At 43.4% G+C, this 16,137-nt stretch overlaps 1 protein-coding gene across 1 annotated transcript in view; it reads left to right on the top strand.

Moving 5' to 3' along the window:
* The window catches only part of LOC140739928 (dedicator of cytokinesis protein 7-like), a 222,135-nt gene that overhangs the window by 185,405 nt on the left and 20,593 nt on the right, over positions 1-16,137 (top strand). Inside the window, exons 32-38 of the mRNA XM_073068608.1 lie at positions 1,034-1,127; positions 5,015-5,111; positions 6,097-6,231; positions 10,446-10,592; positions 11,477-11,635; positions 12,577-12,677; positions 14,507-14,699. Of these exons, the coding sequence (XP_072924709.1) occupies positions 1,034-1,127; positions 5,015-5,111; positions 6,097-6,231; positions 10,446-10,592; positions 11,477-11,635; positions 12,577-12,677; positions 14,507-14,699 (926 nt within the window). The remainder of the gene's footprint in view (positions 1-1,033; positions 1,128-5,014; positions 5,112-6,096; positions 6,232-10,445; positions 10,593-11,476; positions 11,636-12,576; positions 12,678-14,506; positions 14,700-16,137) is intronic.

The raw sequence follows: 16,137 nt of genomic DNA, 5'->3' as shown, positions 1-16,137 counted from the left end.
TTATATAATGTGCGTGTTGGTGCGTGGCCAATTGGTTAAGGCGTTCGTCTAGTGATCTGAAGGTCGCTAGTTCGAGCCTTGGCTGAGGCTGCGAGTGTGTCCTTGAGCAAGGCACTTAACCACACATTGCTCTGCGACGACACCGGTGCCAAGCTGTATTGGTCCTAATGCCCTTCCCTTGGACAACATCGGTGGCGTGGAGAGGGGAGACTTGCAGCTTGGGCAACTGCTGGTCTTCCATAAAAATAACCTTGCCCAGGCTTGCGCCCTGGAAACTTTCCAAGGCACAAATCCATGGTCTAACAGAGGCCTACACATATAATGTGCTTATTACTTCTCTATTTCTCCTACTGTAAGTGTGAATGTACCATGTAGGATTGTCACAGTGGATATTTAAAATGTGTATTCGTGTGTTACAATTGTACTTACAATAGGTTTGATTTACACCCATCCTCACCCATTCTATCAGTGACTGGGACCAATAACTCAAATGGCTGACATTACTGAGTATTCCAAGATTTCTTTGTTCACCATTGGATCCCGTGCCTCAGTTGTCGAGGCCCTGAACTCTGAACTCCGTCCCCCTCCCCAAAGCCTCTTGGTCTTCTCACCTTATTTGAGACGCTTTTTAATTTTTTCTCTCTCTCTTTGAGACTGGCCTGTTGTTATTTTCTGTGACTTGGGGGACAAGTTTTGTTTGATGCCATTTCTACGAAGCACCTTGGGCTATTTTATTGCAATAGGGCTGCTGAATAAATGTGAAGTGCTGTTGTTGAACTCAGCAAGCTGCCTTAGGTTGTTGAATGGTGGAATCAATGACACCAGAAGGCTATTTGACACTTTTGCAGAGCTGCTCACAAAATGCAAAATTTAAAGGAGGTCTGGTATGTAAAAACAACCCTGATTTTCACTGTTGAGATAGATGCCCCGTACCTAAAATTTGGCCAATGGAGCAGAAATTGCAAGAAATATGGAAGTCTTACTCTGGCCAAGTCTACTCTTTGACGTGACTAAATTAAGTTGTTTGTTTCAGGAATTGACAGGTGGTTCTCGGGGATGGGCCTTCATGAGAAGTTACGCTGGAGAAAGGACCTGACACAATGGCGCCAACCTATTGGCAGAGAAAAGTAAGGAAGTCCCTTTCTCAACATTCTTTGTATTTTTGGTTATGATGTACTTAGTGTAGTTACTGACATGCGCATTTGTGTCTATTTGTACATGGGATTAAATTATTTTTAACTAAGAGTGCAAAACCTGGCACTCTACATCAATAAGATGAAAGAGCTGATTGTGGACTTCAGGAAGGGTAAGATGAAGGAACACATACCAATCCTCATAGAGGGATCAGAAGTGGAGAGAGTGAGCAGCTTCAAGTTCCTGGGTGTTGATGCACCATCAATAACTCACGCCGAGACTTAGGAAGTGAGATATCGGCTTTTATTGACTGAAGAACAACACTACATCCTGGGGAAAATGAGGGAGAGCAGCAGGCCACAGTCGCCTTTATACAGGGGTCTGTGGGAGGAGCCACAGGGGCAGTCAGCAGGGTCTTGGGAGGAGCCACAGGAGCAGTCAGACAGGTATATCTAGTTCACCACAGGTGTCAAGATCTCTGAGGAGCTAACCTGGTCCCAACATATTGATGTAGTCATAAAGACAACGGCTCACTGTCTGGTATGGAGGGGCTACTGTACAGGACTGAAAGTCAGCTCCATCTTGGGTACTAGCCTACAAAGTACCCAGGACATCTTTAGGGAGCGGTGTCTCAGAAAGGCAGCGTCCATTATTAAGGACCTTCAGCACCTAGGGCAAGCCCTTTTCTCACTGTTACCATCAGGTAGGAGATACAGAAGCCTGAAGGCACACACTCAGTGATTCAGGAACAGCTTCTTCCCCTCTGCCATCCGATTCCTAAATGGACGTTGAACCCTTGGACACCACCTCACTTTTTTTAATATACAGTATTTCTGTTTTTGCACATTTTTAAATAATCTATTCAATATATGTAATTGTTTTGCTTGTTTATTTATTATTATGTTTCATTTTATTTATTATTATATATTTTTTTCTCTCTCTCTCTGCTGTATTCTGTATTGCATTGAACTGCTGCTGCTGAGTTAACAAATTTCACGTCACATGCCGGTGATGATAAACCTGATTCTGATTCTGATTCTGAAACAGATGCATGTGAATTGGCAGCCACTTTTCATCATGTTCTACTGAAGTTTGCCTCAATGCTTTAAGATGGGCTGTCAATTCAATGCAATCTATTTCAGACTCAATGCTAGATTCACCCCGATGTGACCTTACTCATCTGTGTAACAGTATGTCCTTGCGTCCTTCCGTGTATGTGTGTGCACGTGTGTGTGTGTGTTTGCATGCTTGACATTAGCCTTTGCGTGGCTGCCTGCTTCCCCTTTCAGCTCATTCCTGTTACTGCTGATTGTCATTGTGGCTGTTTCTGAAGCTACTCGTAGCTCACGCAAAGTCACCACAGAAAGCAAAAGTCTGATTCCCTCTACCCATAGTACTCTCTCCATGCATTCCACTGAACTGATCAGCATTTCCACTCTAATTCTGGAGTTTACTCTGAATCCTCCAACTTCTCCTGACCCCCCCCTCCAACTTCTATTTCTTAATGTTCCCCATTCTGAGGTTCCAGAGCAGCACCACTGGGGACAATACGTTTTGATAGTGATTCATTCACATCCTGTCTTTCTCTCATAGAATCATAGTTATAGAACACTATTGCACAGAAACAGGCCTTAATGCTTTATGATGGCCTTCAGCCCATCTAGTCTGTGCTGAACTATTAATCTACTTAGTCCCATCCCAACCTTTACCCTATCTATGCCTGTCATAATTTTATATACAACCTTTGTTGCCACTTTTCTGTGCGTTACCTAAATCATCGTAAAGCCATGGGAAATCTCCTTTTTGTCTCCTTCCACCTCTGTGAAGTTGGGAAATGGAACTCCACACACCCTAAAGTAGACAAGTGGTTTCGGAGTAATTGCTCTGTCAAGGAAGAATCAGTCAAATCTACAGGAGGCTAAAAGGATAGTTTATTCTGCCTGTGACAGATGTAAATGAGCTTACTTTAGATGTGAACCCTTTTTGGAATTGTACCATTTCACCAACCATTTGATGTGTATATACTGTAATGATATTTAAGAGAGAGAGTTTCAGAGGCCTCTGTGGAGTTGCTGTCTGTCTGCATGGAGGTAAACACATAAAGAGACGTTCTGCTTTGCATAATGTAAATTGTTTAGTATATAAATCACCATTTTTTATACTTCAATAATAAGCTTTATTCATAATAAAAGAAGAAATAGTGCAGACTGTTCACATTCATTGTCATTACATGCTGTAATTTAAGAATAATGTAATATTCAGTAATAATGTAAGCAGAACCTTGTAAAATTAGTCAGCTCTATCATGGGTACTAGCCTCCGTAGTATCCAAGACATCTTCAAGGAGTGATGCCATAAGAAGGTGACATCCATCATTAAGGGCACCGACCACCCAGCACGTGCCCTCTTCTTATTGTTACAGGAGCCTGAAGGCACACACTCAGCAATTCAGGATCAGATTCTTCCCCTCATCTTAGCCATCTGATTTCTAAATGGACATTGAACCCATGAACTCTACCTCCCTACTTTTTAATTTCTCTTTTTTTGCACTGCTTATTTAACTTAGCTATTTAATAGACATATATATACTTACTGTAATTTCAGTATTTTTCTCTATATTTATTTATCATGTATTTCATTGTACTACTGCCATAAAGTTAACAAATTTCATGACATATGCTGGAGATATTAAACCTGATTCTGATTTTAACTTATTTTTAAAAACCAAACACCATTACCACTTACGTGGCTCCTGGGGTGATACACCCTTTCATTGTTTGAGGGGCTTCCTCACCTGACCCAGCTCCTCCATATGCAGTAGAGGAAAGGGTCCAGACTGTGGTCGTTCCCCATAGAGTCTTAGCTTTGGCTGCAACGAGCTTTAGCGCATCCCTCAGTACATATTCCTCCAATTGGCAGCATTCCTTTACGGACATCTCACTGCGCTGAAACACCAAGTTTCATTCAGACCCAGCAGTACCTGATCTGTCTCAGTGTTGCCCCTGAGAACAACCAAAGATTAGCGAGTCCTCTGTTACGCTGGTACTGGGAATGAACCGAGACATGGACTCTCCATCCTTTTCCACACCTTCTTGTCAAATCCACAGTCTGCAAAGCAGCAGGTGACTGTCTCTTCCCCACCACTGCGTGTGGAGGGCAGAATGCTTTAGGAGTGATACGTCATCTAAAAGGAAGGATCTGATTGTGAAGGCCCCTCTTACTGCCAGCCAAGGTCTTTGGGGTTTTTTAGTGAATTCTGAGAGATGATAAGGACAATTTGCTGAAAGGACCACCCCATAGTTTCCATGGAGGTTCTACCCCACACTGCTTGATGTGCGTGTGGTCAAGGGTGTTAGCTTGGAAGAACTCTTTTCACAAAGGATAGGTAGTGCAGCAATGTCTAGCTGGCCCAGACATTGTGTGGCAATGGGGATACCAGGGACTGGTAGAACTTCAGCATTAGCAACACGTATGCCCACCTACTTTGGATTCGTGTACACCCTGATGCAACCACACACATCAGGATGAGGGCAACATGGGCTACACTTTTGCCTCCATTCTCTGGGGAGTTGTGTATCATGGCCCATCGGACTGACTCCATCCTGGGCCTACAGATGGACTGGTGATTACTGAGGTGGAGGAGTGTGGAACAGGCCACATCCATGCCCTAAAAGCACATCACACTTGATGGTAAAGCTTTTCCCAGTTATTGACAGAGGGTGGTGTTTCCACAGACCTAATTTTTGTTCAACCCTCCCAATACACCCCAGCCAATTATTGTTACACGCCTTGGCCTCTTTGAACCAGATCGGAGGTTGGCACAGCTTGCTTCCAACTCTAATGCTAATCTAATGACTCTCTGCCTATCTCTGTAATCTCAGGTTGAAGTTGGAACTGGAGCAGGAAGCCTTGATCAATGGGAACCTAACTGTGGAGACCAACCTGATTGTGTTAGATACCCTAGAGCTGTTGATCCAGGTATGAGGTACAATGTCTTCTCTCCACCCACACTGAGCCACATCCCCCCCACCGCCATCATGCTCAACAATTGGGAGGTTCATTGAGTCGTGGAGTCAGAGAGGGATACAGCACAGATCCTTCAGCCCACCAATCCATGCCAACCAGCAGCCGTGCACTCTCACCAATCCTACATTAATCCCATATTATTCTCCCCACGTTGTCATCCACCCTCCCCAGTCACCTTCACAAGAGCTTCAACTTACATCGGCCACCAATCTACCAACTCAGTTGTCTTTGGCTCATGGGTGGAAACTGGAGAAATCCCATGTGTTCATGGGAAGGAGGGGTGCGAGAAAACTCCACATAGACAGTACCTGAGAACAGGATTGAACCCGAGACTGTGAGGCACAGCTCTATGAGCTGTGCCAATGTGTCTCCCCATAATACATGCAAATCGCTCTCAAGCAGTTAGAAATGGAATTGTACTTTTCTCTTGAATTCTACCTTTACTGTTCCACTGAATCTCAAAATCAGAGGAAGTGTCCCTGGATCGGACTTGTTAAGTCAGGAATAGTTCCAAAATCAAACTGTCAGCATTATAATGTTTAATCTGCTGATGTCTACTTAATAGTTCACTTTTCATCTGATTGTTTTGCCCTGCGGTTGCCAGTTCTATGTTTAGTAAAGTTGGCCTCTCTAGTTACATGCTTTTGCGGTCATAGTTACACAAACAGTTCACTATTCCCCGACTCAAATATAATGGGAATATTAACTGAAAGGTTTACTTATTAATTAATATTGTGTGTTGGACCTATTAGATATTTCAAGGTCCAGATAAGATTCAAGCACCATTACCAAGAGCGCCTTGTTTAGCAAGCTGTATATGTGTTTGAATGATTCAAACCTTGGGTTTCATTCTTGGGGTAAGAGAGGAAGGACGCAGGGCCACAACATTCCAGAACTGATTTCCATCAAATATTTTAAAACATTTTCATCTTTCCAGCTGAGCGGCCCAATGCCCGAGTTCAAGTCTGTGGTCACAGGGGTCCTGAAGGTCTTGTTTCACAGCTTGTCCTGCAACCAGAGCATCCTGTACCTAAAAAACTGTTTCAACACCCAGCGGGCCATCATTGCAAAGGTAACCAGGGATTTCATGAACATTGTCAATGAGGGAATTGCTTAATGTGGGAATGAAATGAAATACGTTTTGACCCCTAAGTAGGCATATAGCGAGGACTGTTCAGAACAAAGTATTTAAAGTTCAAAGGTTCATTTTATTGTCAAAGGATGCATGTACAATACAACTCTGATTTTTGTCTTCTCCAGTCAGCCATGAAATACAAAAGACCATGGGAGTTGATAAAAGACATCAACTTCCCCCTCCCCCCGGCACGAAAAAGGAAAGAAGCAAAACGCGCACCCCAAAACTCCCCCAACTCTCCACACAGAAAAAACAGTGATAATAAAACTCCCTGGCCCCCTCACTCAGAGAAAAAAAGAACAGTGATGATAACAATCCCCAAACTGCTCATCCGCAGATAAAAACAGTGACAATAACAATGCCAACTCCCTCAGGGATAGTTACTGCATGGAAGGAGGGCCATTTGGCCCATCACGTTTGCACTAGCTCTCTTTCAGAGCAACTGAATAGTTCCACTCATGAATCCATTCTTCATAGTCTTGCATTTTTTTGCACTATGTGTATATCCATTTCTTTCTTGAAGGCCAAAATTGAAACCACCTCCTCTTCACCTAGAGACAAGTCATTATAGATTACTGTCACACACTGTGTGTAAAAAAAATCTTCTTGTTGCTCTTAATTCTCTTAACTCTTAAGCTATATCTCTGTCCTCATTCCCTCAAAACTCCAGCCAGAGGAAAAATGCTTCCTCTATCTACTCTATACTGAACCCTCACCATTTTACATACTTCTGTCAAATCCTTCCTCAACCTTCCCTCCTTCAAAAGAAGCAGCTCCAGCTTCTCAAAATTTATCCTTTGAATTGTGCCACCTCATTCCAAGAACCTGTTTCGTAAATCTTTTCTGTACCCTGTCTAATGCATCATACCCTTTCGAAAGCGGCGATCAGAAATGAACGTTAATTCTTCCAGCTGAGGCTGCACCCATGTTATGTAAAGGTTCGGTATTGCTTTACTTTCATTCTCTATGCCTCAGCTGATAAAATCCAGAACTGTATACAACTTACAGGTTTTTTAACCACCCTGTGACGGCCAATGATTTGTACACACACCCTTCTCCTTGATTCTTTTACTCCTGCATGCCTTTTAGAACAATTTCCTTTATATTACTTCTCCTTCTTTTTCTGAATAAAATGCATTAGTTCATGTTTCTCCACATTAAACAACTTCTGCCATCTGCCTGCCCATTATTTATGTTGCTATCGCTATCCTCTTCATTGCTCACAATACTACCAAGTTTTGAGTTGTACATTAATTTAGAGATTATGGGTTTGTAACCCTAAGTCTAACTCATTGATACAAATCAGAAAAAAAAATGGCCTTCCTAACAATGATGCCTGGAGAATACCATTAGTCGCCTTATGTCTATATGCATAAACCCCTGTAATCTGCTACTTAGTCAACTTGATATGCATACTATCAATGTCTCCTTTTGATAAGGTTGCTATGTTGCACCTTATCAAAGACCTTCTGGAGCTTGTGTCCAGTCACATTGGCTGCTTGACAGTCATTGTTTGTGTGTAGCTTTGTGTTGATTTTATTGTATTCCTTTGTTCTAATGTGAATGCCTGCAAGGAAATGAATCTCAGGGTAGTGTTTGGTGACATGTATTTACATTGCTAATAAATTTACTTTGAAAGTTTGAACTTTGGCAGCACTACCCTTCAAGTCTGCTACCTCATCAAAAAACTCGTTCATATTTACTCAACATGATTTGCCCTTAATAAGTCCATGCCGGCTTAATTAATCTATTTTCTTTGCAATGCTTTTTACTCCCACCCTAGATCAATATTTTTAAAAGCTTTCCCACCTCCAAAGTTAAACAGAATGGTCTGTAGCTGCTTGGCCTGTCCTTGAAAAAGGGAGTAATATTCTTCCTATGGTCCTCTGGTATCACCCACATATCTAAAGAGTTTTAAAAGATTGTGATCGGTGATTCCACGGTTTTCTCCACAAACTTTCCCTAAAATCTTATGATGCATCAGTTCTGATCCTCATGATTTACCCTCTTTAAGTCTGCCAAATTTTCTAGTACCACCATGATATCAATCTTTAACATTTTCACAGTCTCAGTTATCTCCTCTTTTGGCACGACTTACTAAGCACTCTCTTTGCCTGTGAAGATTGATGATAAGTATTAATTTAATACCCCAGCAGTGACCTCAGCATCTCTTCTCTTTTTGACCTTGATGGTTTCTATTTCCCCATCAATGGGGCTGATTCCCATTTATGCTGCCAGCTAATCTTTTTCTTACATTCTTGCTCTGCTTCTCTTATTTGTGTTTTTACTTCCCTCCCGATCCTTTTGCAATCTGTCGGGTTCTTGCTGCTATTTGCAATCTAACATTTGTCACATGAAGTACATTTTTTTCCTTTTCCTTCACTGTGACTCTTGCATCAACCAGGGAGCTCTACTTTTGCTTCATCTACCTTTGACACTCATGGAAATTTGCCTCACTGCAGCAGAACCATTCCTTCTTTAAAAGCAGTCCATTGTTCTTTTGACCTGTCAGCCTTCCCTTTTACCCAGCAATTCTCATCCCAAGCTCTTCCTCCAATTATTTCTACATTTAATCGTTTCTTCGCTTTTTCTTACGACTAACCTAAATCTTACGATATGAAACGCGTTCCTGTTGAAACCTGGTGAGGTTGACTCATCTTCATTCCCCAGAAACAGATCCGAGAATGGATTCTTCTTCATTGGGCGCACTGCTCTAAAAAATAATCTGGAACTCGTTTTAAAAAATTTTCACTTTCCCAGTCCTTAACAGCATTATGATCATAGTTTACTTTGGGCTAATAAAAGTGCCCCATTATTACTATCCTATAGTTTTTGCATCTTTTAACTTCTGTATATTTTTGTTCCTCTATATTTCTCCCCTTCAGTATCTTCTTACTGTTTGCTGTTTCTAACAGTTTCTGTCATTTGCCCTTTAAGGTTATTCTCTCTCCAGCACACACGCATTGTCTTTCATCAACAGTGCTAGCCCTGCTTTCCTAACTTCACTCTCCACCCTGAACAATCATTGATGCTTCAACCCAACAGTTGTCCAAGTACCTATGTGGAGCTCCTGATACTCTTTCGCCACTAATCTGATCGCTGACTGCTTTCTCCATACGCCCCTCCCCCCCCCCACTTGCCTCTTTGCCAATAAAACTCTAGACCTTAATTTAGTAAATGAGCTGCAGTCTCATTTGAGTCTGCAACCACTGACCCCCATCTCCAAACCCCACCTCTCCCACCTAAAACATGCTAAGCTAGAGATGCTGACAGCACGTTTCATCCCAGTAAACCATTCACGACCTCAAACAGTACTGAAGGTTACATCAGCACTCCTATGACCAGCCTTCCTTCAGTGTGCCACAGCTACACCCTTTGGTGTGCAATATAATTTCAGGCCCTGTTGTTTCCATTTCCCACCCCTTCAAAAAGTCCCATAAAGATGATTCAGTAACGTGTTACATTTTCTTTGCTCAGTTGCCCTCAGCTTCTCTGCTGCATTTCGGACTCAGTTAGCCTGCTTCCTGACTCCGTCCCTCCTTCACTTTCTGTCCATTTGCATCCCTCCAGTTCTCTGTTCCCCCGAGGTTCCACTGCAGATGCAGTCCTCTTTTCCTGAAGACTTGGGTGGGGCAAAATTCCTCTGATTAGAATAAAGTTGGATTCCGTGAGTGTGGAAAAGGACATCAACTTGTGAAGGAATTATCTCAGTTCTGCAGTTTGTCTGTTTGCAAATCTGTATATAGTCTGTGTTTCTATTTGGATATATATATATATATATATATATGTGTGTGTGTGTGTGTGTGTGTGTGTGTGTGTGTGTGTGTGTGTGTGTGTGTGTGTGTGTGTGTGTGTGTGTGTGTGTGTGTGTGTGTGTGTGTGTGTGTGTGTGTGTGTGTGTGTGTGTTTGCATGTTGCCTATGTAAGCTTGTATGTATGAGTGTTTGAGCACGTGTCTGAATGCATGAGCATATGTGTGCGTGCTGTACATGCGTGATTGTGTGTGCATAGCACTCGCATTTATGTCCGAGTGTTTTAACAAATACCGATTGCTGCTGAATTGCCCAAGCCTCTGTTAGCACTGACTGCTGTTGTTCTGGGCCGTCGCTCTGGTGGAGGTAACTGGCTGCTGGTATTTGCCCCTGCTGCAGTTTCCGGAGGCCCTGTTTGAGGAGGACTCGGAGCATCCCATGGACCTGTGCTTGCTGCTGCTACAAAAATGCACAAGTCACTTCCAGAGTACACGGCTCCAGGCCTCGGCCTCCCTCTACCTGCTCATGAGGCAGAGCTACAGCGCAGTGAGTGAGAAACCATTTACCTTACACAGTAATCTGGGATATAAACTATGAGTGTCAGCTGTCGTCAAGAGAAGCTGAATAATTAGTTGAAAATCAAACAAAAAGATGTGGATACTGGAAATCTAAAATTTAAATAATTGAAAATGTTGGAAACACTGAAGAGCTTAGGCAACCACCTCCGACCTGCTGGGAATTTCCAGCATTTCTATTTTTATTTGAGTTAAAGTTGATGAAACAAAAGCAGCAACTAAGTGTATACCATGGTAACAGTTGCTGTGAACTGTGGTTGGGATCACATGAGCTCTGGTTAGTGTTTCTGTGTTGGTGTTCCTCCATTTGCCAATTCAGTATGAATCCCTACGCCAGCTTCTGTGGGTTTTAACCATAGTAAGATCTTTTGGTACTATGGCGCAGATAACAATTTCCTCATGGGATGGAACAGTACGGAACAGGAAGCCACTTGCTTGGGGTGGATTAAAAACCTATTAAGATAGATAGAAGAAAGACTGTAGATAAAGAGATACACACACAAACTGCTGGAGGAATTCAGCAAGTCAGGGCAGCTTCTATGGAGAGGAATAAACAGTCGATGTTCTGGGCCAAGACCTTTCGTCAGTCCCAATGAAGGGTCTAGGCTGGAAATGTCGACTGTTTATTCCTCTCCATAGATTGAACCTGATCTGCTGAGTTTTTCCAGCATTTTATGTGTTTTGCTCTGGATTTCCAGCATCTCTTGGGTGTAAGATAAAGGGGTCTACACTCTTTTGCCAAGAGCTGATAGAAAATCAGACCTGGAGGTGAAAATCAAACAATAAAATCTAATATTTAATATGGAGCAGAATACTTTCTAGGTACTCTGTTACTAACCTGGGACTTGTGTTCAGTATTTTCCACAAGCTAAAATGTACATTACCATAAGCCTGGCATCCTTGGCGGAGAAACTATCCAACCAGGATAAGCGATGTCTCCAGACATCCCTTGGTATGATCCAAACTTATCTGGGAACAGACAGGGCCATGGAGAGAACCAGTTTCCCTGTGCAGGTAAGCAAACTCTAAGCCTCAAATGATATGTTTGTTTTGTAGAAACTGTGAGATTTATGCTTTGTTTGTGTAGCAGCCTTGTTGGTTGTTAATCAGATGGTGTCAATGTTTCTGACTACTGGCTTGAGGTGCTAATATTCTTCTGAAGCATTCAGTCTCAGGACTATCTTCAGACTGGACCTCAGCCTGGGAATCAGGTCAGGAGAATTCAGCCTGAGCCCTGCCCATGTACTTCTGATTATCTGGCTTGAGGCCTTCAGGCTGTTGTTGGAGATTAGCAACACTTGTCTTAGTGGGTGCTGCATAACATACAGGGCATGAGAACAGATCAAAAATCCTGGTCTTGGCTTTCTCTATTCTTTTAGAGTTGGTCCAGCTGGTCTGAGGGTCTACCTCTACCACTCTGCCTCACCTGAGGCATATCGGACCAGAAGCTCAGTGGATAACATAAAGAGCCGTTGAGGCAGTGGAGTTCTTCTCGGCACTAAGACTGGGACAGCCACCAGTGTAGACTGGCTCTGTCCAACTTGTATTCCCTGAGCCAAAACACCTTTCTCTCTGTCTTGCTGCAAAATGAGTGTGGCTATGCCAGCAGTCATTAGGAAGCTTTTTTGCAGTCAGGGTGGGAGCAAGAAAGAGAGCAGATTTAATATCTGAAAATTTAACTTGGTGAAGACCTAAAGAAAAATTTATAAGTGAAATTATTCAATATTCTTTGCTCCAACTCATAGCCACAGATACCAAACAGCAGACACTTTACATTTTTTGGAGAATGAGCAAATCTCAGAGATCAGGACCGAAGCTGGGTCATCAGAAATGTGAAGCGGCAGCTCAGTTTGTAGTGGGACCGCACCAACTCTCGTGAGATTAACTGATCAGTCTTACTGATGGTATAATAATTAAGTGAGGTAATTAATGATTACAATGTGACGATCTTTCAGGTGAAAGAGCTTTTGCAGAATTTGAATGGAGTATTGTGTGACATAGTGAAGCTGCAGGAATTCCCCCATGATGTGGACATGCAGATTGACCTCATGTACAGGTAATGCCTTCGAGGACATTGAACTGTCCCTCTATTGTGTATGGTGTGTGAGAGGGTTGCCGAGTGGTGGTGGTGCTGGGTCGGTGACCTGTTGGAAAACTCCAATCTCTCTGTTAACTAATATTCCATGCTTAAACAGTGCTGAGTGACAGATCCGGTAATCTGGATTGCCCATTTACCTTTGACCCTCAATATCTGGCAGCTTTTATTAGAACCGGGTCTGTGGGCCCTTGAGATGAACCCACTGATGATGGAAGCTGCGGCACAGGGAGCCAGGAAAGGATCAGATTGTCCCATCTGGCAACAGAAGCATCCGTGAACTTCAAAGTAGTGTCACCCATGATCTATCGGGATCCTCTGACAGATATTTCCGCATGGCCAGAGCTGTGTTATTTATTACTGATAATCACCTATCCTATCCATGTCCTGGTCTCTTTGCACATAACTTAGACCCAGCCAGATGGGTGACACTGCACTTTCCCAGTTCTAGCTATTGCTTTATGTTCCAATAATTTCAGGTTTACAACAATAGCAAACAAAACCACACAGATCTTCTCACCTGTCTCCAAATCAGGAAGATAAATTCTTACAATATAAAAGGCTATTTGTTCTGTCAAATCTATGCTAGTTTACAGAATAGTCCCATCAACCCGTTCCTTCCCCCCATCTCCATGTAACCTATTACACTCCCATCAACCCCGTTCCTTCCCCCCATCTCCGTGTAACCTATTACACTCCCATCAACCCCGTTCCTTCCCCCCATCTCCATATAACCTATTACACTCCCATCAACCCCGTTCCTTCCCCCCATCTCCGTGTAACCTATTACACTCCCATCAACCCCGTCCCTTCCCCCATTTTCCTGTAAGCTATTACACTCCCATCAACTCCATCCCTTCCCCCTATTTCCCTGTAACCTATTACACTCCCATTAACTCCATCCCTTCCCCCCATTTCCCTGTAACCTATTACACTCCCATCAACCCCGTCCCTTCCCCCTATTTCCCTGTAACCTATTACACTCCCATTAACTCCATCCCTTCCCCCATTTCCCTGTAACCTATTACACTCCCATCAACCCCGTCCCTTCCCCCATTTTCCTGTAAGCTATTACACTCCCATCAACTCCATCCCTTCCCCCTATTTCCCTGTAACCTATTACACTCCCATTAACTCCATCCCTTCCCCCCATTTCCCTGTGACCCATTACACTCCCATCAGCTTCACCCAATTCTCCAGCCACCCACCTAAATTATGAGTAATGCCCTAAAGTTCATTAACTTATCCAGAGGGTGGTGAATCTGTGGAATTTGTCACCACGGGCAGCTGTGGAGGCCAAGTCTTTATGTATATTCAAGTTAGAGATTGATAGACTCTTGATTGGTCAGGGTATGATGGGATATGGGTGGGCAAGGCGGGAGAATGGGGGCTGAGAGGAAATTTTGATCAGCCATGATGAAATGGTGGAACAGACTCAATGGGGCAAATAGCCTAATTCTGTTCCTATATTTTACGGTCTTATGGCCTAATTTACCATGGTGATTTTGGAAGATGAGAGGAAAGCAGGAGAGTGCAAATCCACACAGACAGTGGCTGGGGTCAGGATCGAACCTGCGTTGCTGGAGCTGTGACACAATAGCACTAATCACTGCGATATAGCTATGCCCGTAGGTGTAAATCCTTTCCTCCTCCACCACGGAAGGTATATTTCATACCTACTAATGAACAAGGCTAAGAAAGGTTGCTGCGTGAATGGGTAGTAAGAATGGCCCCTATCCTGCGCGATGCCGAGGTGATTTATTGCAGTGTGCGGTTTGTGCTTTCTCTAGGACTGCAAAAGGTTTGCAGAGTTACGTGGACCTTCGCCTGATGTGGCTGCGGAACATCGTGACGAAGCACATTGAGAGGAAGAGTTTTGCCGAGGCCGCCCACTGTGTGGTGCACAGTGCTGCCCTGGTGGCTGAATATCTGAACCGCGTTGATGGATCTGTCCACCTGCCCATGGGCAGTGTGAGCTTCCAGGTCAGCTTCTGCCACTATGTGGTAACAACTTGCATCTATGTGGCACTTTTTAATATAAATTGGCCACGTGGTTGACAGGGAAGGGAGGGCACTCTACTTAACGATGATACATACTATATCGACTGGTCGATTGAGCAAAGAAGAGGCAAAAGAGACTCTTGGCAGTGTGGAGGATCAGCGAGATCTTGAGGTCTGTGTCCACAAGACAGTCAAAGTGGCCGCGGAGGTTGACAGTGCTATTAAGAAGGTGTATGGTGTGTTGGCCTTTGTCAACCATGGGATTGAGTTCAAGAGCAGCGAGGTATTGTTACAAGACCTTTGTTAGACCCCACTTGGGGTACTGTGTTCAGTTCTGGTCACCTCACTACTGGAAGGATGTGGATACCATAGAGAGAGTGCAGAAGAGATTTACAAAGATGTTGCCTGGATTGGAGAGCGTACCTTATGAAAATAGGTTGAGTGAACTTGGTCTTTATTCTTTGGACCGACGGAGGATGAGAGATGACCTGATAGAGGTGGATAAGATGATGAGAGGCATTGATCTTATGGATAGCCAGAGGCTTTTTCCCAGGGCTGAAATGGCTAACATGAGGGGGCAGAGTTTTAAGGTGCTTGGATGTAGCTTCAAGGGGGATGTCAGAGGTAAGTTTTTCACACAGAGAGTGGTGGGTGCATGGAATGCACTGCCTGCGACGGTGGTAGAGGCTGATACAAAAGCGTCTTTTAAGAGGCTCTTAGAAAGGTACTTTTAAGAGACTCTTAGAGGGCTATGTGGTAGGGAAATCCGAGGCAGTTTCCAGAGTAGGTTACATGGTCAGCACAACATTGTGGGCTGAAGGGCTTGTAATAGGCTGTGGATTTCTATGTTTTAAAAGAAAGATCCTACATCAGGTCTTGGCCCAAAATGTTGACTGTTTCACTCTTTTCCATAAATAGTCTGCAAATAGTTTTAGTTAAATCAGCAAAGGCTGAGAGGACTTAACTGAGCCCTACAAAAGTCTGAGAGGCCTAGAGAGTTGAAAGGATTAAGAACTGGAAAAAAAATCACTCTTAACATGTACCTGTTACTATCTCGCTTAGCTGAAGGTTTAAAAATTTAGGATATAAATTTTAGTTAAAGACAGAAAGATTTGAGAAGAGGTATGGAAGATTATTTTCACTGAGCAGCCACGAGGGGTCTGGAATTCACCATATGTAGGGTGGCAGATGCAGAAACCTCAACCCATTTAAACAGTATAGTTGAACAGCCATGACCTGCTTGCTAAGGATCTGGAGCTGGAAGTGAGGTTAAGGTGGGTAGCCCTTATTGAGCTGGCATAGACATGATGGACCAAATGGCCTCCTTCAGCACTGTGCACTTCCAATATTCGATGAACATAAGAAAACCTATAGGCTGTGACATGGGAGTGTTGTAAAACACCACTTGACGAAGAGTCAT

Source organism: Hemitrygon akajei, chromosome 16, assembly GCF_048418815.1.
Source record: "Hemitrygon akajei chromosome 16, sHemAka1.3, whole genome shotgun sequence".
Classification (NCBI taxonomy): Eukaryota; Metazoa; Chordata; class Chondrichthyes; order Myliobatiformes; family Dasyatidae; genus Hemitrygon; species Hemitrygon akajei.
This window is presented reverse-complemented; position numbering and strand designations above follow the sequence as displayed.